Genomic DNA, 23,931 nt, shown 5'->3' on the forward strand with positions numbered 1-23,931 from the left:
ACTTTAAGGCGTCCATTTGCATGTTCATAATTTAGAGGAAAGGCACAAGATACGAATATCTAAGTTCAAATATTTATTGATCAGATTGAAAAAGTTTAACAGCGCTGGGTCCTCTCAAGTAGCGAACAACCAGCTCAGGAAGTAACATGCATATTTATAAGATATGTGACGTCGATCTTTCTTCAGAAAATCTCCACCCACAAAGGCCGTTCCCCTCGTCCATCTGACTCCATCACCACACCCAATTTTAGCCTGTAGGCAAAGATGGACACACATAGACAAAGAAAAAAACAATCTGTTCTCCTCTCATCCCTGGGAGCCCTGCAGTTCTTCTCCAGTACTCCTCCACTTTAAATAGCATGTTATAATGCTTTCTTAGAAACAAATCATTAATAAAACATTCATTTATAAAAAACATAAGCTGTAAGATGAAAGTGATTATTATGTAAAACATATTTCAATATCATGACATCATTTCATTATTTGTAAAATTGGTTATATGAATAAGGCACACATTAACTTCTTTAGATAGATAAACACATATTAAATCTTTTACTGCAATACTACTTCTAAGCAAACACTTTAATCATTATTAAAAACCATCTTTTAGGAAAGAAAACACACACACACACAGACACACAGGAGATTCTGTTCTTCAAGGTTGAGCTGCCCTGCCCCCATTAAGTTATTCTGTATGCAACCTTCATTTCATTGGTTAATACAAATTTATCAAAGACAACATCTTATATTTATTACATCAATTATTCAATGATTAATACTGATTAAGTAAGAAATACATTGCATATTTTATCCTGTGAACATTAAGGCATTAGTTAATGACATAGTCGCCTGTTTGCTTTCCCCCTCAGGCCTCTCTCTTATCTTGATCAATACCAGGCGTAAATTCCTCAGCATATGCTCCTTGTAGCTTTTACACACATACAAAAACTGGTAACTCTCCACTCTCAAACATAAACACCTCATTTCTACACAGTAAAACTCCCAGTGTTAAATTAACACTGCTGGGAGCATATATGGTCCCACTCTACAGGGTGTTAAATTTACACTGAATCAGTGTTAAAGTTAATGAGGTAATGAAGTGATGATTAAGACATTAATGGTGAACACCTGCTGGTCATTTCATGTCAAATCAACTTAATTTTAGAATTGTTCCTGTCTCTAAGTTTTTATTTTATTTTTCTGGAGAAAGTAATACTAAAATAATGAAAAAGGTCAAAATATTAAATGCAATAGATATATAAAAACTGCTGTGTGTATATATGAGTCTATCTTACAGAGTTTTAAAAAGTTACACTGAAGCAGAGTAAAAAGCTGCCATCTTTAACTTTTGCCTCTCTATCATCATCTGTGTTTGAAACTTAAAGTTACAACTTGCTTGTAGAGTTACATGGATGATAAGTTTAATCTCTATACAACAGCTGTATTTCTGGTTAATAAAGTGAGTCACCATTGTCCCGATTAGTGTTTCCATTAGTTGGGCACTTGAGTCTTGAAGATTAGAGTTGGCCTTCTTTTGTTTATTAAACACATCTGTTGGAGCAGATGGAGGTGACACAGATGAAGTTATAAACTGTTGGTGTGCTACAGTAGTTGTTGTTAAATATTGTGATTCACTGATCTCAAACTAAAAAAAACACTAAATGTAAGTTAAATTTTTTTATGTTCAGTCAAACCTGTGATGTTCCTATGCTGTAAATCCATACCCTTAAAAGTTAATTTTTTTACACAAATCTAATCTGTGGTTTCAGTCGGACACCCTGAGACATCAACAATCACCCTATAAAACACAATCATGGTGACAATCAACAACAAAGCTTCATGACATCAACAATCACCCTATAAAACTCAACCATGGTGACAATCAACAACAAAGCTTCATGCCGCAATGCATGCTGGGTCCAGGATTGTAGAAAACTCTTTCATAACTCCCATCATGCATTGCAACATGACACAGTTGTGCAACTTTCTTACCATTTACTGTCACCATTGTTGAGATTTGTATCCGAAGTCATGAAGTCTCTAAAAAAAAACAAAAAAAAAACTATAGAATCAAAGCACCCTTATCCAAAACTGTGTCATTTGCATAGAGACACATTTTTTATGCTTTTTTCTTTACCTTTTTCATATCATATCATATATTAATATTTTTAAAACAAGCAATTTTAGGTGGGTTGATAAGATTTTTTCTACATCAAGCAACAAACAAGTGCTTTTATTGAAACACTGTTGCAATTGCTAATATTGGAGAGTTAGTTTAGTGAAGGTCAAGGGACAAACACCTAACTAAAGGAAACACTAATCACAATAATGGTGACTTCAAATGAATCTAAAACACAAACTGGAGATTTATTGTGATAATTTTTGTGATAAATATCCATTTGACTTGTGATTACATCGTATCAGAAAGAAGATTTGTCTACTAAATCACATGTGTGGATGCTTGAATAGTTGAGCACTTTTATTTTTTCTGACAACAGTTGTTTAGAAGTTAAACTTATCATCGTCTACAAAATAGCTCTACAACAAAGTTGTAAGTTTGGGTTTCAAACAGAGATGATGATAGAGAGGCAAAAGTTAAAGATTGCAGCTTTTTACTCTGCTTCAGTGTAACTTTTTAAAACTCTGTAAGATAGACTCATATATACACACTGCAGTTTTTATATATCTATTGCATTTAATATTTTGACCTTTTTCATTATTTTAGTATTACTTTCTCCAGAAAAATAAAATAAAAGACATGAACAATTCTAAAATGAAGTTAATTTGACACAGAATGACCAGCAGGTGTTCACCATTAATGTCTTAATCATCACTTCATTATCTCGTTAATTTTAACACTGATTCAGTGTAAATTTAACACTCTGTAGAGTGGGACCATATATGCTCCCAGCAGTGTTAATTTAACACTGGGAGTTTTACTGTGTACATAATAGCTCAGTGCATATATGAAACACACAATGTTTATAGAATAAAATGATTAATTAAAGAAATATAACATGGAACAAAATCAATTTCCACAGTCCTTATTTGGACATCTTTGTAACTTTAACACTTTTAGCAATTAGCAAGATTAATAAAACAACATAAAAATCCCACACTTGCCATGTTATTAGGCTATAGGTTGCATTATAATGGGCTCTATTGTGTTTGGTATGTGTACCATAATTTACCAGACTTTTACCAGATCATTTGTCTATGTTTATGATTCTGACAGTGATTTTTACTCTTTTTTGCCATAAGTCTTCACTGTGCCTATTCAAAGCTCGAGGGCCAACCTATAACTTCTAGATTTATAAGCATCAATAAACTACATTTTATAATGCCTAGTCATACTTATTTTGATGAAAGTAACTCAAAAGTAACGCAAAAGTAGTGTAACGCATTACATTTCAGAGACAGTAATATTGTAATATATAATGTATTACACTTTGGAAGTAACTTGCCCAACACTGATCACGTCTATGTTGGCCATATCGTTTCACTGTGCGGTAGCAGTCCACCAATGTGCAGCCTTGTGTCGAGCAGTGAATCACATTAGTGTTAGCAGGGAAGCTAGCACTATTTTCCCAGGATTAAGCACCGACAATGTTGCTCCATAGAAGCAATAGTTTTGGTGTATTTGTGAATCAGTGCTAGTGATTTTAACACGGCACCAATTAATGTTAATAGTTTCACCTAGAGTGTGTGTGCATGTGAGTCAGATGACCCCTCCCTCCTTTATTCGGGGCACCAGCTAAAGAATTTCACTTTAACAATATGAATGATCTAAATAGATAATTTAACAAATAAGAAAATATGTAAATTGAAGGGAGTTTGTTGTAATTTATCTGAAGGATTTTCTGAGATTCTGGCAGGACAGTTGTAATAAAATGGGGTTTAAGAGTCAGAGAGTATTATTAGGTAGTAGGCCAAAACACCTATACTTTCTGCAGGGTGGCAATGTTTAACATATATGCTACAATCCACTAGTGCCAACTTAGGTCTCTGAAAGAAGTTTGGTAAAAACAAATTATATTTACATTCCACATGGTCGGATTATCAGTCCGGTGTTGGGATGTCTTTGTTCGTGTTACAAGCAGTGGGAAGAGTGCAGGCTTCTTCTCCTGTTATCCAAGAGGTGGACAGTTGCACAAGAAATTATGTTTTTAAAGATGCAATTTGTAAGATATTTGCAGTAAATGTCCAAAAACCACTAGGCCAGTGTTATATATTTTGTCCAGCTGATTACTATCAATATTTGTAATCAGGGGCGGAGCCAGACATTGTAGACATTGGGGGCTTAGCCCAAATCTAGGGGTTTCAAAGCTTGGTCCCCTGTTGATATTTTTTCTCCATTTACGGCAGCTTTATAAACTATTTTTTAATCTAAGTGTTCTCTGTATTGTCCAGTGTTGGGTGTACTGTAACTAGTTACTAAGTAATTTGTTACTGTAATTTAATTACTTGAAAAAGTAATGTAAGAGATTACTCTTATTTTTCTTGTAATCGAATTACAGTTACTTCTGATGTAACTAAATACTGTCTATGGACTGTAGAACAATTATGTATACTATAATAAATAATGGATTTAACATGGTTTTAGTTTACAATTCTCACTATTAACTGGTTGATTATTAGCATTAATATTACTGAGATGTTGACTGTTTTTTAGTAGGCCTACTTAAATAGCACATATTAATGCCTGATTCTGCAAAACCTTATTCTACATCCTTAACCCTCCCCATTTCTACAAATACTTAAAATAAACAACTACTTTAGTATTAATAAGCAGTAGTTGGAGTATATTGAGGCAAAAGTAGTTAATAGTTAATTAATAGAGAGAAATTAACCCTAAAGTGGGACCAAAATAATTGATGTACTTTTATATATTGTTTCTTCTAGCCATTTCAAGCCTCTCCTAGTATCATGTACTAAATAGGATTTAGAAAGTAATTAGTAATAATTAAATACTTTTTGGAGTAATTTGTAAAGTAATTTAATTACATGATTGAAGATGTAATTAGTAACTAGTAATTAATTACTTTTTTGAGTAACTTACCCAACACTGGTATTGTCATTTTGAAACTGCAACATAACAAATTTTGACAATGATACTTTAACTTCTCTTATCCAAAAATAGGCAAACATGTTTGCTGAAGGCTAATCCAGTAACTATAAAGCTACATAAGAATAACAATTTTTGACTTCATTGACAGAACAATTTCTCACCTGCTTATGGAAGCGTTTCTCTCTCTTTCTGTCTATCTGTCTGTCTGTCTGTCTGTGATCTCTCTCCACCCTCCTCTCTTCCTATTTGCACTGACAGTTATCACACATAAGGATATTTTAATGTAAGAGATTGGGGATTCACATTTTATAACTGTCTATCAATGTATTTCTGAGGTAAAATCATTGCGAATTTCAAATGCATATGGACAAAACATAAGCTACCTAACTAACTATATACTTTCTCACATTCTTACTTCTGACGTCTTTAAAAATATAAATTGTATATCCATATATAAAAAAGTATATATGCAACAATGAGCAAGTTTTTTCAAAGTTTTAATTCACTGTTATTAAATGTACTTTAAATACAACGTTACCAATGACCAATGAGGCAGACTAGACCAGAGCACCACAGTAAGTTAGCCGTTAGCCATGCAGATAATATATCAGTTGACGCTATTTAACATTATTTACATCACATAACTATAAATATACACTTACAGTAATAACGAAGGCACTGTAATAATAAAGACACTTTGAAAATGCGTTTACTGTGGGGAGATTCAGCATATTATTTTGCCTTCAACACGCATCTCTTATTCATTTTCAGTTGAGTGGGGGACCGGAGAGTTAAAGCTGAGTGCCGCCACCTAGCGTCCTGGATGAATTAATTTTACAGATCTGAAAAGATTCGGGGCTTTTGACAAAACATTCGGGGCTCGAGCCTCAAAAGCCATCCCCCCGCTCCGCCCCTGTTTGTAATGTTTTCAACTACTTGTAAATCGTGAGAAATTTTCTATTCAAAACATTGACACAGGGCAGTGCAGTCTCCTGTCAACGACGTTAATATTCATGTGACCCTTTGTCACTGCCTTTACTGACGTAAAAACCACATGACAACAGTGGTCGAGTTCGAAAAAATAAAATGGCGGCAAGGCAGCGACTGGAGCACAAATTTAGTGTTAATAAACGTATATGTTCACTTTTTACACATTTTAATTGCATTTCTAGCGAGAAATTACAACATTTAACTAGACAGAGATTCTGATCCTGCTTGTGTTTTACGCGATGGGTGAGTTGTTTTGATTCGTAACCCTTCAAAAAAAACGTATGCTATTATATTGATCACATCATTAGTGTGTAGACTGTAATCAGCGCGTCTTCCCGCGGACGATATGCACATCAAGAGGTATTGTACAGCAATATACTGTAAATGGTCATTTTAAGACACTTCACAATAAGATTTGTACTGTCAATACATTATGTGAAAAATCATTATAGATTGTAAGTTGACTAATACTGTAACATCTATGACTAACAATATCGTTTTGAACATCACATAAACTTACATAATGAAATAAACGATGTCATCAAACGCAACATTTATAAGACTTGATTACCTTATCCGTCAACGTGATTTCTTGTTCGCGTCTGATTGATGGCCAGCAGCGGTTGAGTTAAAGTCTATAAATCCCATAATTCCATGCTGCTTCAGAGCGTCATTAAACAACGTCATTGTTATTGATTTGATCTGGCGCCATCTAGCGGCGCAGATAATACAAATTGCATCTTTAAGTCAAGGCTTGCGATTTGTTTAGTCCTTTGCAGCCAATTTGTGTTTAGGAGCTATAAAGCTGATGGAAGTTTGGAGGTTGTACTCAGGCCAGGCTGGGGCCACAGCAAAATCCCCGGTGTTAAATTAACACCGGCTCAGTGTTTATATGGGTACCACCAGCAGGGTGTTAAAAGTAACACCGAAGCAGTGTTAGAGTTAATTAGATACTTTAGCAATAATTTGAGTGATTATTTGATTATTGAAGACACCTGGTGATAATGAGCAGAACTACAACTACAACTTCCAGTCACTGCCTTAAGCCCTATTCGGACGGGATTAGTTTTACAGGGGTGGATGGCGTAATGTAATTTTACCACAGGACGTCGGTAATATTAATGGTCAATTCGGACGGGATTAGAAATCTCTGTAAAACATTCAGAAGTGGGAGGGGTAACTCGTTTGCGCAGCGCGTCACCTCTCGTCTTCACGTGCACGTTACCTTGCTTCTTGATATCAGATGTGCAAACAACATGAAACAGACAAGGAAAACGCGAAACACTGAGATTAATTTCAGTTTCGGGAGAACGTCAGTTTCGTAAACAGTTCCGTGCCTCTGAGAAGTAAATTTGACTTTTTTTAAAAGTTTGTGTCGTGTTTTATTCAGAAACTGACTTGTAACTGACTTGTTTCTCCGTCTAGAACGCAAGTAAATGCTTCTTTAAGCGCTTTTATATTTAAAAGAAACCCGCAAATTAAAAGGAAATGACGCAATTTACGTGTATATTTACAGCTGGTCTATTCGCACTGGATTAGTATTACCTGAGGTAATTTCTCCGGACCTTTTTACAGAAGGTAAAAGTCGCCGTAATCTTTACTGACATTGTCCGTAATGATTACTGACATGGAGCATTCGGACTGGACTAAAATCACTGAGAACCTCTGATAAAAACTACCTTTACCCCACATCCCTATGTAAAACTAATCCCGTCCGAATAGTACTTTAGATAAAATCAACTGAAAAGACATCTCTCTTATTACAAAACAGACTGACTTTTGTCTACTTTGAAATTGTTTGGTCACCATTATATGGTGATCTGTGGTTCCTTTAGTTGGGTGGGTTGACTCTTGTTTTTGCCTTTGAGGTCTTTGCAACAGTGTTTATTAAACGTTATTTGTTTCAAATGTTGTTCCAGCAAAGTTTATATAGATTTATAACAGAGATTATAGATTTAAGTAAATTGTTTACACAGTCAAAAAAATTCCGTTTTTGTAGAAAATTAGATGTTGACAGATACATATTATTCTGCATTGGATTTCAGTAAAATAGCTTTCCTCAGATCAAGCTTTTCAAATTTTATTGTTAAATACTTGCTGGAAATACTTTTTTGCCTAACGTGCAGATATAATGAATCACCCCATTAATCGGAATCATGGTGACAAACATAATGTTGCAAAGCATGCTGGGATCTACCATAGTATAAAACTCATGACTCCCATCATGCATTGCAACATAAATTAAAACTGCAAGCAGTGATGGAAGGGCCCTCGCACACATGACACCGCCACGCCGTGGCATAAGAATTAAAATGAACAGTAGTAAATAGGCATTTAAGCATGTAAACGTAGGTAAACCATTTAAAAGTGTAGTATAATGTGCCACATTTCTTGTTGCTAATTACAAATGACAGCGAGGTAGCATCGTGTAAGATAGCATGAGAGAGAGAGAGAGAGAGAGAGAGAGAGAGAGAGAGAGCGAGCGAGAGTGAGCGAGCGAGTGTGTGTGAGTATGAGTGACTACATGTAAATATTGGCACGTAGATGTGTTCAGTCCAGGACTCTTATTGATCATGTAAAATGTAGGGCAGATCTGACTTTGAATAATCAGTGTAAAACATGTTACTTGTTGTTGCCAGCAGGTGGCGCTATGGCCATAAGTGACTATTGGCATGTAGATGTGTTCAGTCCAGGACTCTTGTCAATTATGTAAAGTTTGGGACAGATCAGCCATTGCATAATCATTGTAAACATGTCACTTCCTGTTGCCAGCTGGTGGCGCTATAACTATAAGTGACTATTGACATGAAGATGTGTTCAGTTCAGGACTCTTATCAATCATGTGAAGTTTGGGACAAATCCGACATTGCATTATCATTGTAAACATGTTACTTCCTGTTACCAGCTGGTGGCGCTATGACCATAACTGACTATTGGCATCATAAGTGACTATTGACATGTAGATGTGTTCAGTCCAGGACTCTTATTAATCATGTGAAGTAAGGGAAAGATCGGACATTGCATAATCAGTGTAAACATGTCACTTCCTGTTGCCAGCTGGTGGCGCTATGACCATAAGTGACTATTGACATGTAGATGTGTTCAGTCCAGGACTCTTATTAATCATGTGAAGTTTGGGAAAGATCGGACATTGCATAATCATTGTAAACATGTCACTTCCTGTTGCCAGCTGGTGGTGCTATAACCATAAGTGACTATTGACATGTAGATGTGTTCAGGTCAGGACCATAGCAATCATGTGAAGTTTGGGACAGATCGGACACTGTATGCCTGAGTTCCAGCAACCTGTTTCATAGTGAAACATCAAACTTTGGCTGGCCGAAACAGACACAAATTTTAATATAGAATCAAATCCTTCGCAATTTAGCATCACAAAGGCCTTAAAGGAATAGTCTACTCATTTTCAATATTAAAATATGTTATTACCTTAACTAAGAACTGTTGATACATCCCTCTATCATCTGTGTGCGTGCACGTAAGCGCTGGAGCGCGCTGCGACGCTTCGATAGCATTTAGCTTAGCCCCATTCATTCAATGGTACCATTTAGAGATAAAGTTAGAAGTGACCAAACACATCAATGTTTTTCCTATTTAAGACGAGTAGTTATACGAGCAAGTTTGGTGGTACAAAATAAAACGTAGCGGTTTTCTAAGCGGATTTAAAAGAGGAACTATATTTTATGGCGTAATAGCACTTTTGGGAGTACTTCGACTCAGTGCAGTAACACCCTCCCTCTCCCATTATGAGAGTGAGAAGGGGAGCGGACTTTTCAGGCGAGTCGAAGTACTCCCAAAAGTGTTATTACGCCATAAAATATAGTTCCTCTTTTAAATCCGCTTAGAAAACCGCTACGTTTTATTTTGTACCACCAAACTTGCTCGTATAACTACTCGTCTTAAATAGGAAAAACGTTGATGTGTTTGGTCACTTCTAACTTTAAATCTAAATGGTACCATTGAATGAATGGGGCTAAGCTGAATGCTATCGAAGCGTCGCAGCGCGCTCCAGCAAATTTTTACGTAGAGTCAAATCCTTCGCAATTTAGCATCACAAAGGCCTTAAGATGACACTCAACAAATATGAAGATGATCCGACGAAAATTGTAGGAGGAGTTAGTTAAAGTATGACGCCTGGAAATGACAAAAACTGCGCCCAAATCACAAAAATAACTCAGAATAGCTGACTTCCTGTTTGGTTTATGGCTTCGCTCCAAGATACTTTTTTCTAGGTCTTGTCATGCTACAGAAGTGTTCCGAATTTCGTAATTGTACGTCAAACACAGTCCGAGGGCTGCTTCGTTGAATGTGGCGCTATAGAGCCATTTTCCCACGCCTAATTCCAAAGCCTACACCACATGTAAATTTTCATCACTCTTGACATCTGTGCAAAATTTCATGAGTTTTCGAGTATGTTTAGGCCCTCTAAAGTCCCGCTGAAGTCGGAGAAAAAAAATAAAAATAATTAAAGCTGCAAGCAGCGATGGAAGGGCCCTCGCACGTATGAGCACCGCCACCCGATGGCCTTAGGAAAAACTGTGAACAGTGGGGATATGAATTTAAGTGTGCAAATATATGTGGATATTTTAATTAGACTGACCAAATATGATGTTGATATTGTTAAATCTCTTAGAGCAGTGAATCAGTGTTTCCTGCTGCATCTAGGTGGCGCTATGACTGTATCTGTATTCTGCTATGTTGATGGTTTCAGGCAGGGCCCCTTATTAACCATGTGAAGTATTTGGCAGGTCGGACATTGTATGCCTGAATTACAACAACTTCCAGTTTCATGGTGAAACATCAAACTTTGCAAGGCCGCCATGGACACACCTTTCAACGAAAAGTCAAGATCTTTACAATTTATCATCACAAAGTCCTTAAGATCTGTCTGACCAAACAAGATGATGATCTAATTAAATTTCTATGAGCAGTAAATCACAGTGTAAAACCTGACATTTCCTGCTGTCAGAAGGTGGCGCTATGACTGTTTGTGAATAATTTCATGTTGATGTGTTCAGGCCAGGGCACTTATCCATCATGTGAAGCGTGGGTCAGATTAGACATTGTAAGCCTGAGTTAGAACAACTTCCTGTTTTATGGCAGAAAGCAGAAATTTGTCAGGCCGCCATGGACACGCCCTCCAACAAAAAGTCAAGATCTCCGCAATTTAGCATCGCAAAGTTCTTTACATGACACAGACCAAATATGGTTTTAATCTAATGAAATCTGTAAGAGGAGTTCGTTAAAGTATGAAGCCTGGAAATGGCAAAATTTGCACTCAAACTACAGAAAAAATTCAAAATGGCTGACTTCCTGTGGGGTTTAGAGCTTGGCTCCAAGAGACTTTTTGTAGGTCTTAGGGTGATACATTATCTTATCACATTTCATATTTGTACGTTTACCGTAGCGGGGGGGCTGCTCTCTTAAGTTTTTGTAGGTGGCGCTATAGAGCCATTTTTACACCTCCAGTTCTAAAGCTTATTTCAAATAAAAAAAAATCATCACATTTGACATGTTTCATGACTTTTTGAGCTTGTTTAGGCTGTCAAAATTGCGATTCATTTGTCGATACTTTGCGAGGCCACCAAGGACACGCCCTTTAACGAAAAGTCAAGGTCGTTGCTATTTATCATCACACAAGGTCTTGAGATTAGACTGATGAAAAATTATGTGGATATAGTTAAATCTCTAAGAGCAGTAAGTCACAGCATAAAAGGTGGTATTTCCTGCTGCCTCTAGGTGGCGCTATGACTGTTACTGAATTATGCCATGTTGATGTGTTCAGGACAGGACCCTTATCAAATGTGTGAAGTCGGGGACAGATCTGACATTGTATGCCTTAATTACAACAACTTAATGTTTCATTGCGAAACATCACACTTTGCCAGGCCGCCACTGGCACGCCCTTCAACGAAAAGTCAAGATCTTAGCAATTTATCATCGCAAAGGGCTTAAGATCAGTCTGACCAGATATGATGATGATTTGATTAAATCTCTAAGAGCAGTAAATCATGGCGTAAAACATGGCATTCCCTGCTACCTCTAGGTGGCGCTATGACTGAAGCTGAAAATTGGCATTGAAATGTGTTCAGGCCAGGACTCCTATCAAATATGTGAAGCGTGGGGCAGATTGAACATTGTATGCCTGAGTTAGAACAACTTCCTGTTTCATGGCGAAAACGCTGAAATTTGTCAGGCCGCCAAGGACACACCCTCCAATGAAAAGTCAAAAGCTCCGCAATTTAACATCGCAAAGGCCTTTAGATGAGACTGACCAAATATGATGATGGTCGGATTAAATCTCTAGGAGGAGTTCGTTAAAGTACGAAGCCTGGAAATGCCAAAATTTGCACAGAAATCACAGTGAAATTTCAAAATGGCCGACTTCCTGTGGGTTTTAGAGCCTGGTTCCAAGGGACTTTTTTGTAGGTCTTGAGGTGATAGATGACCTTACCAAATTTCGTATCTGTACGTTTTTCGTAGCGGGAGGGATATTCTTTTGAAATTTTGCAGGTGGCGCTATCGAGCCATTTCTACACGCCCACTTCTGACGCCTATACCACATGTAAATTTTCGTCACTTCTGACGTGTGTGTAAAGTTTCATGAGTTTTCGAGCATGTTTAGGCCCTCAAAAATTCGATTCATTTTGGAGAAGAAAAAGCAGAAGAAACTGAGCAAAAACAATAGGGTCCTCACACCCCAGTGTGCTCGGGCCCTAATTAAAGCTGCAATCAGCAATGGAAGGGCCCTCGCACGCATGTGCACCACCACCCTATGACATTAGTAAAGCAGTGAACCAGGGCGATATGAATTAAATTGGGTAAATATAGGTGGATATTCAAAGGGAAACTGATGTGCCACACCGCCTGTGTGCAGCAGGTGGCGCTGTGACTGTAACTGATTGTTGTTATATTGATGTGTTCAGGCCAGGACCCTTATCAAAAGTGTGAAGTATAGGGCAGATCGGATAATGTATGCCTGAATTGCAACAGATTCCTGTTTCATGGCGAAACATCACTCTTTGCGAGGCCGCCACGGACATGCCCTTCAACGAAAAGTCAAGATCTTCGCAATTTATCATCGCAAAGGGCTTAAGATCAGTCTCACCTGATATGATAATGATTTGATTAAATTTCTGAGAACAGTAAATCACAGCGTAAAACAAGGCATTTCCTGCTACCTCTAGGTGGTGCTATGACTGAAGCTGAATATTTACAATGAAATGTGTTCAGGCCAAGACTCTTATCAAACATGTGAAGTGTGAGGCCGATTGGACATTGTATGCCTTAGTTATAACAACTTCCTGTTTCATGGCGAAAACGCTGAACTTTGTTAGGCCACCACGGGCACACCCTCCAACGAAAAGTCACAAGCTCCGCAATTTAACATCGCAAAGGCCTTTAGATGAGATTGATCAAATATGATGACGATCTGATAAAATCTCTAGGAGAAGTTTGTTAAAGTACGAAGCCTGGAAATGACAAAATTTGCACAGAAATCACAGAAAAATTCAAAATGGCTGACTTCCTGTGGGGTTTAGAGCTTCGCTCCAAGAGACTTTTTTGTAGGTGTTGAGGTGATAGATGACCCTGCCAAATTTCGTATCTGTAGGTTTTTCGTAGCGGCGGGGCTGTTCTCTTGAAATTTTGCAGGTGGCGCTATCGAGCCATTTCTACACGCCCACTTCTGGCGCCTTTGCCACATGTAAATTTTCGCCACTTCTAACGTGTGTGCAACGTTTTATGACTTTTTGAGCTTGTTTAGGCTGTCAAAAATGCAATTCATTTAGCGGAACTTTGCGAAGCCGCCACAGACACGCCCTTTAATGAAAAGTAAAGGTTGTTGCTTTTTATCATCACACAAGGTCTTGACATTACACTTGTGAAATATGATGTTGATATGGTTAAATATCTAAGAGCAGTAAGTCACAGCGTAAAACATGGTATTTCCTGCTGCCTCTAGGTGACGCTATGAGTGTTACTGAATTATGCCATATTGATGTGTTCAGGCCGGGACCCCAATCAAACGTGTGAAGTAAGGGGCAGACCAGACAATGTATGCCTGAATTACAACAGCTTCCTGTTTTATGGCGAAACATAAAATTTTGACAGGCCGCCACGGACACGCCCTTCAACGAAAAGTCAAGATCTTCGCAATTTATCATCGCAAAGGGCTTAAGATTAGTCTGACCAAAAATGATGATGATTTGATTAAATCTGTAAGAGCAGTAAATCACGGCATAAAACATGGCATTTCCTGCTACCTCTATGTGGCGCTATGACGGAAGCTAAATATTGGCATTGAAATGTGTTCAGGCCAAGACTTTTATCAAACGTGTGAAGTGTGGGGCAGATTGGCCATTGTATGCCTTAGTTATAACAACTTCCTGTTTCATGCGAAAATTGTGAAATTTGTCAGGCCCCCACGGACACACCCTCTAACGAAAAGTCAAATGCTTCGCAATTTAACATTGCACAGGCCTTTAGATGATATTGACCAAATATGATGATGATCGGATTAAATCTCTAGGAGGAGTTCGTTAAAGTACGAAGCCTGGAAATGGCAAAATTTGCACAGAAATCACAGAGAAAATTCAAAATGGCCGACTTCCTGTGGGGTTTAGAGCTTGGTTCCAAGGGACTTTTTTGTAGGTCTTGAGGTGATAGATGACCCTACCAAATTTCATATCTGTACGTTTTTCGTAGCGGGAGAGCTGTTCTCTTGAAATTTTGCAGGTGGCGCTATCGAGCCATTTCTACACGCCCATTTCTGGTGCCTATACCACATGTAAATTTTCGTCACTTCTGACGCGTGTGCAAAGTTTCATGAGTTTTCGAGCATGTTTAGGCCCTCAAAAATGCGATTCATTTTGGAGAAGAAAAAGTAAAAGAAACTGAGCAAAAACAATAGGGCTTTGCACCCACGGTGCAGGCCATTCTGGCCTGCTCCTCGGTGCTCGGGCCCTAATAATAACTCCTTGAAGAACAATAGGGTCCTCACACCCCGGTGTGCTCGGGCCCTAATTATGTCACCATTGTTGCAATTAATTAGCCTGACTAAATTTCCGCTAAATTTCATTACGCTTCTGTACTCAGTCTGAGATACCTCCCATTCAAACCGTTTTCCTCCGGCATCGAGACGGCCAACAAATCAACGAACAGAGGGACATGGTTTGTAGTGGACATGGAGGCACAGAAAGCTATTTGCTCTGTTGTGGAGAACCGGCACTTGCCAACTTAAGCCCGAACAAGAAAAGTGTTTGTTAAACATTTTGAATGGAGATTATGTTGTTGCCCTACTCCCGACAGGTTTTGGGAAAAGTTTAATTTATCAACTATTACCGATCGTCAGCGAGAAACTGTGCAGCACAGCTTGACGTGCACAACAATCGAGAAATCATGGAAGGGAATTTCATTGTTCACAGTTAATGGTGGGAACGCGTGGGCAAACATTCTTTGGTGACATTCCTGATTAACCAGAAAATAAGGTAGGAAGATTTGATTTATATATGGTTATGGCTGTCTGGTGGAAGAGTTTGAGAGGAGAGAGGGGCTTTTATCTAAGGCAGTGACTGGAAGTTGTAGTTGTAGTTCTGCTCATTATCACCAGGTGTCTTCAATAATCAAATAATCACTCAAATGATTGCTTAAGTATCGTATTAACTCTAAGGCTCTGTTTACACGTACATGGTTATTTTTAAAAACTGAGAGATTTACCTTCGTTTGTGCCCTTCGTTTACACGCAAACACAGAACTCGCCTCTGAAACCGATTGTTTCTAAAAACTCCGGCCAGAGTGGAGATCTTGCACGGTTGCATGTAAAGTGAGACAAACGGATGTTTAAGCAGGCAACGTCACAGAGTATGCGCCAGAGCTCGCACCTACGTCAAAAGTGCGACCTATGTTTACATGTGACTGCTACTCTGAACGCTTCCAAGATCACATTTATGTTCGTGCAAACTCGTTTCGTGTGTTTGTATTTGCAAATACAGCTGCTCCATTATGTCGAGGAGTAGAGACGAGTGCTCGGAGGTCAGCAATTTTACGGGTGTTTGACTTCATGCAGCGCTGCAAGAACCGACAGACGGATGATGTCAAAGTACCGCGAGAGCGATTCGAAATTAGACCTCTACGTGTGATTCCTCAACTCGCTCTGGCGGTACGTTGACGTCATCAATCACCTACTGCAATAACTCCTCCCTCCAACATGAAGAACCAGTTCACGTCACCACCAGCGCTGCCGGTGATTGGCTTACGTGGGCTTGAGTGTCTCTTGACGGCAAATATGCACGGGTACGTGTAAATAAACACTTTTCTGAAAACTGACATGTGTGCACGATATTATTTTTGAAACCGGAGAGGTTGAAATGTCCGTTTATGAAAATAGCCGCCCACATGTAAACATAGCCTAACACTGTTTCGGTGTTACTTTTAACACCCTGCTGGTGGTACCCATATAAACACTAAGCCGGTGTTAATTTAACACTGGGGATTTTGCTGTGGCACATTTAAATACATGTAAACAGTGAACTAGTGTAACTAGCCCTACATTGGCGGTAATAATACTGTATATTATTAACAAAACATTATTCTATGTGAAAAGGAATTCAAAATAAGTAACTTGAAATGGGACATGAAATAAATAACTGGACAGTAGACATATCACATGGCCTGTGTTAAATGCAATGCAAGCAAGCATTTTTTCCATCATACAGGTTGGGGGTGTCCTCAACTAAGGATTTTCATATTCGAATCAGAATTGTAGAATCTTGCTATAGTTGACTGATTGTTGAATCATCTATGTGAGTCAAGTCAAGTCAAGTCTTGCCCCCTCGTGGGTTTTTGCTTTCTGGTATTTTGTCTTAAAGTTTTGTTTTCATCCGCCACCTGCATGTGGGTTCTGTGGTTGCATGTTCATGACAGCAAATAACAGATAAATAGGGTGGCCATTCGTGCCAGTTCCGCCGGACACGTCCCGAACATGTTTTCGGGTGCTTTTCCGGAAGTCGCGTTGCTCGACCGCATATGTCATCGAGGTTCTCACATTTTAGTTAAAATACATCAGAAAATTAAGATTTATTTATTTTAAGACATAGAACCATTGTAGTTTCATTTTACCTTGAAATGTAACGGTTGCTTTTCTGAAATCGAACCCGAAATATTAAACCTTGATGGCATATGCAGTCGACCAACGCGACTTCCAGAGAACGCACCCGAAAACATGTTCGGGACGTGTCCGGGGGAACTGGCACAAATGGCCACCCTACAGATAAACACATGAAATCTGTCAAGATTTCACCAGAAGATTAAACAACTCCATAAACACCAATCTTCACTTATTTCAAACCATTTTGCAACATTATTTTTGTCATACATCTTCAAAAGCTCTTACTGAAAATTAAATTAATAATTCTTTGTTATATTGAAACCAATTTAGAGACAGAGCCACATCTGGGCCACCGCCCTTTATTTGATAATCTCTGGGTCAAATCTGGGCACACTCATCATTTCTACTTACACTATGAGGTCTGTTTGTGTAGACCAGATCTGTGTTGAACACCCAGGCATATACTGGGCTACAACTACACTTTGCTACAATAAAAATTTTTTTTATTTTATTTGAATATCTGATGCTTTTTGTTTTGTTGATTCAGTGTCAAGACAGAGGCTGCAGTGAAGGAGTCTCCATATATGCAAATAAATTCTCGTGGCTTAAAGTGGACAATGGATATTTTATCTCTGACCACAACCTGTAAGATGGATCTCTACAGGTTTCCATTTGACACACAAATCTGCAGTTTAACTCTTCAATCTTTAACCTATACAGGTGAAATCAAAAACAAACACATAAATGAAATATAACCATTACAGTTGTTCACATGAATTGTTTGATTGTCAAATTTTAACATGTATTACTTTATATTTTTCCACAGACGATCAGCTAAAATTGAAGGAAGGCACAGATCCGAAATCCCTTGTCAATGAATCCAAGAATAACTTTCAGACTGAGGGAGAGTGGGATTTTCTCAATTTAACTACGACAACAACCTCTTCCAAGACTTTGTGGGTCAATAGAAGTCGCATTGTATTTCAGGTAGAGAGCAAAGAGCACAGATCCATCATGATGATAATGTTAAAACTCTTATATATTAATAAACTTTTGTCTCAAAACAACATTGAAAATGTGCATAATCTGGTCTGGAAACCCTGAAAAAAAATATCCTCTGAGATAAATTAAAATTGTGTGCCAGGACCCAGGCATTGCTTTCTGCACAAATTTAAGATGCATATAAGACACAATATTCTAGAATGTAATTGTATACAGTACATTAATTGTGAAATTCCTGAAAAAGCCAAACCTGTTGTTTAGAAAGGGTGTCCAAAATAATTAACAGTATATTACAGTACAGAACAGTACAATGTAGTATAATATACAGTACAAATGCCTAAAAATTACAATACGTATAATCTGACATAGATGGCTGACCCATAGGCTTAATTTTAGGCTTTTTACTTGCATAATCACCAATAGTTTCAGAATTGCAGAATTATACAGACAGGCTGTAACATAATAAATTATTTGGACTGTATTGTTGTTACTGTTTATATTTTCATATTGCAGATCACCATCATGAGGAGATCTCGGATGTATATCATCAACTTAATTTTTCCAGTATTCTGTGTCCTTGTGCTAGATGTAGCCTCCTTCTTCATAAAGGCATCTGTAGCAGACAAGCTGAGCTTTAAAGTGACTTTACTGCTGTCCATTTCTGTGTTACTGCTGATTCTTCATGACAAGCTGCCATCTACCTCCAGTAAAATCCCACTGATTGGTAAGTCAACATGACTGTCAGCATTAAAAAATTATAATATAATAAAATTACACACTTGATCCTATCGGTATAACATCAATATAATGAAAAATGTAGAGATTTACCAGTTCCCTTAGCAGAAGACAATTTAGATTTGAATACTGGTACTAAATGAGTGAACAAAGCCGACGTTAAGAAATACCCACAAAGCAAAACGATAAGGTTACTCACATAACCCCAGTTCCCTGAGATAACAGGAATGACCATTGCGTCAGCAAATGACGCTATGGGAAAACTATTGTTTTATGATACTAAAGCCTATGCGTTAACATATTTACAAATCACAGACCAGTTGTGTTCAAGCCTGCCATTTCGGGCAGATGATTTGCCTATATGTGACCCGTCACAGAAACCAGTGACACAAGTCTGCAGCACAAGTTTCGAGATAATGAGAAACAAAGTTCAAAATTTGTGATTTTCGTTTTTTTGCAGAAACTGTTAGTTAAGATCACGAAGAAGCCTCTCCATGTTTGAGATAGCAGTTTTTGTACATTTAAAAGCGTACATTTTGCGGTTGAAATCGGCTTGTTTTTCCGGAGATTCTACCGTACAGCGCGGGGGGGGGCCTTGTCTGTGTATATTTACATACTGTATAAGCAGTTGTTTTCGCCCCCGCCCCCAAAGGGAACAGCGTGACTACTAAATAAGGATAGTTCGCCCAAAAATGAAAATAATGTAATTAATGACTTACTCTTATGTCGTTCTAAACACGGAAGACCTCCATTCATCTTCGGAACACAGTTTAAGATGTTTTAACGTTAGATTTAGTCCGAGCTTTCTGTCCTTTCTATTGAAAATCTATGTACGGTTTCCATGTCCAGAAAGGTAATAAAAACATCATCAAAGTAGTCCATGTGACATCAGTGGGTCAGTTAGAATGTGTTGAAGCATCGAAAATACATTTTGGTCCAAAAATAGCAAGAATTACAACTATATTCAGCACTGTCTTCTCTTTCGGTTCTGTTGTAAACCGCATGAAGTCACGTGACTGTACATGTTTGCTAAGTTTTTTTTCCAACTTACAGCGTGCGTCTCCCCAGACTGTAAACAAACTCGGGCGCACAAAACAAAAGAAAAAAAAGAAGCTGGGGTGGAACAGATAACAGTCAGCCGCATCGTACGTCAGCCGCGTCACTGGCTTACTCAACTTTATGCGGCGCCGCAGTCGGATGAAGTCAAAGTACCACGAGAGCTCTTCAAGAAATCTTACGGAGTAGTTTAATTTCGACTCGCTCTCGCGGTACTTTGACGTCATCTGTCTGTCAGTTCTTGCAGCGCAGCATGAAGTCAAACACACATAAGTTACACAGAGATCGTTGAATTCTTTATATATATTGACTACATGTTTTATCTATCAATATTTTCCATGAAGTCATTGGCTGATGGAGGAACGAGTGAGTGATTGGTTGGTAACATCCCTAAAGGACGTCACGTTTTCAGTGCTGTTTGGATTATCTATTATACTACCTCCCTGTTTTAAATACAAACTTAGAAGGCGGTTTCATGTGTTTAACAGAACGTAAATTACCAGAGTGTAATCTCATATACCCTTACATGTTACGATGTAAATAGTCCTCAGATTGTATATTATATTTTATTACCAGACGTTCATGCAAAATTTGATGTAAACAATAGACTTTATATCTATATTTCACGGATTATACGTTTTTGTGGACAAAAATGGTCATTGGATGATTCACACATCTGAAACAGACTGGATTCGACTTGTGATCAACACAAAGGTAAAAAGTCATGTTTATTTTTGCATGTTGTCATTCGGACTTCTGTCACAAAATACTATATATGACGCTAGAACATCTGTATCTCAAAACGGCTTTACAGGCGGTATGGCTTAGCTAAATGAGATGTAAATGAGCCCTATTGTCTCCCCCAGCTCGAAAAGAGAGTCCCTTTCGTCTCTATTTTCTCGGTTTGAGTTTTTCTGAGTTCCTAAATTCAAATGGCCACAACTTCTCCAAATCTTATCAGATTTCCATGTGTTACACAGCGTTGGAACGCTTAGAAACTGCACTTTATAAATCAAAATGGCCCAGATCTGACTTGTGTCCCTACTTTCCGTGACTGGTCACATATAAGTCTGGGCATAGGCCAGGGACAGGACACTCGTAGGGCCCATATAAATATGGCAGTGTGAGCACAAAGGTTTCAAAGCCTATTGCATCTCTTAAAGTGCACTTATTTCGTTGCTAACAAAAAACAATGTTATTTTGTGCATTTTGGATAATACAATGTGATTGCGTGGTTTATGGGTAATAAAACACATTATTTTCCACATACCGTACATTTTTGTAGCTTTAGATATACTGCTTTCCTTAAACTCTTTGACTTTGTACAAAAATCTTTGATCTGAAAAGCGCTGTGTCCCCGATTGGCCAGCTAATCTGTACGTTGTAATTGGCCTGAATACCTCTGATGTCAACCGGAAATGTGATGCTCCTTATCATGTTTGAAAGATTCGCTCACAATGCAATGCTGACAGGAGTTAATTTACAGGCTGTGATTCCAGGTGGGAGCAATTATGATAATGTCGGTCTTGTCTACGTCAGCAGGCCCAGAAATTAAACTGTTGCCTACAATCCGTGTGTTTATTGTAGCCCAAGAAATGAGATTTACGTTGGAAACAATAACCCACGTTACAATAACATATTGTTAACTTGTATTAAAGGGGTCATATTATGAGAAATTTTCAAGATGTAAAATAAATCGTTGGTGTCCCCAGAGTGTGTATGTAAAGTTTTAGCTCACAGATACTCCACAGATAATTTATTATAGCATGTAAAAATCGCAAATTTGTAGGCCTGAGCAAAAGTGTGCCGTTTGTGTCGTTTAAAATGCAAATGAGCGGATAAAGTGCAAACACTGATCACAATGATGGTGGTTTGTTGTAATTGAAACTCAATTGTGTTGTCAAGTAGAGCTTTAATCGGGCCTTAAAAGTTAGGCCCGAAATGACCGGAGCCCGACAGAATGCAGCCCGAACATACATTTAGATTGACAGCTTTTTAAAAGCCCGAACCCGTTTACAGCCCGACATTATTTTAATGTGCGCACACACACAGCTTTTGTCAAGAACGAGTAATTTACACATGTTTTAACATTATTTATTCATGACTAATAATCTACATGCCACTTGGAAGTTGAAACAAAGAAATAAAATAAGTCATCTGTAACATTGTAACATCTCATTCTAAATAGGCCTATGCAATACGCTATAAATAGGCCAATAAAAAATATTATTTCTTAACAAATTAAATTAAGATAATACATTCTGAATTAAGATGGGTATTTGGCAATAACGAAATTAAGAGAAGGATTTGCGTCGGCACTTCTCTCCATTACTGCCAACATTAGTCTATATCCTCTGTCTAAATTATGTATTTAAGACTCAATTAATATTTAGTTATACATTGAAAAACCTTTACTCACCAAGATTAGACTACATGTTTTTGATGAGGAAAATTATTAAATCCACTGTAAATGGCTTCAGCGCGGTCCTGCGCTACTGATCCAGCTGCATTGAACTTGACCGCTCATTTACCTCACAAAGCCGGAGCGCAAGCCCGAGCCCGTGTAAAATGTTAGAAATTAAGCCCGAGCCCGTCGGGTCCCGACGGGTCCCGTCGGGTTCGGGGAAAGATCTTCAGCTCTACTGTCAAGTCCTTCTTTTCTCCCTCTTTCTCTCTGCACTAAATGGCAGTGCTGTGGTTGGATAGTGCAGATAAAGGGGGCGGTATTATTGTCATTTGCCTTGCTACCTACCTCACAAAACAACCACATTTTTTACATGCTTGCAGAAAATGGCTTACTCAAATTAAGTTACTGGGTTGATCTTTATCACATTTTCTAGGTTGATAGAAGCACTGGGGACCCAATTATAGCACTTAAACATGAAAAAAGTCTAATTTTCACGCTATGACCCCTTTAATAAACACTTACATACCAAAGGACATTTAAAATCTTGAATAAGACAATAACTGCTCCTAAAGCACTTAACACATGGCCTGAATGACAGGGTGGGCACACTGGGGCGTGTCACACCCCGAGGGCGGACCCAACTATGCTAAGGGTCACACCCCTCTCAACTCTTCCACCTCGAGGAGTTTCCCAAGACCACCCCAATGACCAGACAGACGAGTATACTATCATTAAAATAAACTTTATTAAATATTTAAAAGGAAAGGGGGGAAAGGGGGAAGGGCAATTTAAAACTAATGTGTCTCTTCTTCGCCTCCAGGGCCACTTGAGGGAAAGACTGGGGACAGGGGCTCCGTAGGGGCTCTGGCCCAACAATCCGTGGCGCGCTCCGCTTCTCCTGGAGGCAGAATCAAACAAAAGTCAGACAAGATAAAGTACTTTGATGCCAAACGCTGTTCGTCCACCTGAGACCTTCGGCAGAACAGGTAAGTAAGGGTTTGCACACAGGTCAAGTTTACTCCACAGGTTACGCTATCCCCGGGGCTGAAGGCCCTTCCTCCACGCAGGGGTTCACTTGGACAGGTAGGTATCTGCTGGGAGCACAGAACGGTTTTACTTCACAGGTTATGTTACTCACAGCGCTGGGGGATCTCCATGTACACAGGACATCACAGGTACAGGTAGGTAATTGCTCTAAGCACAGAACAGGTTAACTTCACAGGTCACGTTACTCACAGCACTGGGGATTTTCGTTCTCACACAGAGCTTCACTTGTACAGGTAGATATTTGCTATAAGCACAAAACAGGTTTACTTCACAGGTCACGTTACTCACAGCACTGGGGATCTTCGTACACACACAGAGCTTCACTTGTACAGGTAGGTATTTGCTATAAGCACAGAACAGGTTTACTTCACAGGTCACGTTACTCACAGCACTGGGGATCTTCGTACACACACAGAGCTTCACTTGTACAGGTAGGTCTTTGCTATAAGCACAGAACAGGTTTACTTTACAGGTCACGTTACTCACAGCACTGGGGATCTT

General features: G+C 38.6%; 1 protein-coding gene across 1 annotated transcript; it reads left to right on the forward strand.

The window, feature by feature from the left end:
• The first annotated feature begins 17,800 nt into the window (after window positions 1-17,800).
• LOC141281972 (5-hydroxytryptamine receptor 3E-like) lies at window positions 17,801-18,923 on the forward strand. The gene is made up of 3 exons (XM_073814127.1): window positions 17,801-17,903; window positions 18,010-18,170; window positions 18,609-18,923. Exons 1-3 carry the CDS (start codon window positions 17,801-17,803, stop codon window positions 18,921-18,923), a joined length of 579 nt encoding a protein of 192 aa, XP_073670228.1.
• Window positions 18,924-23,931: the final 5,008 nt, after the last annotated feature.

Source organism: Paramisgurnus dabryanus, chromosome 3 (assembly GCF_030506205.2).
Source record: "Paramisgurnus dabryanus chromosome 3, PD_genome_1.1, whole genome shotgun sequence".
Lineage (NCBI taxonomy): Eukaryota > Metazoa > Chordata > Actinopteri > Cypriniformes > Cobitidae > Paramisgurnus > Paramisgurnus dabryanus.

Bases quoted from the DNA above. Each gene is read 5' to 3' on its own strand.
- LOC141281972 (XM_073814127.1), top strand. From the start codon at position 17,801: ATGGATATTTTATCTCTGACCACAACCTGTAAGATGGATCTCTACAGG. The intron at 17,904-18,009 runs GTGAAATCAAAA...ATTTTTCCACAG, and splicing joins TCAATCTTTAACCTATACAG to ACGATCAGCTAAAATTGAAG. The intron at 18,171-18,608 runs GTAGAGAGCAAA...AATCACCAATAG, and splicing joins GAAGTCGCATTGTATTTCAG to TTTCAGAATTGCAGAATTAT.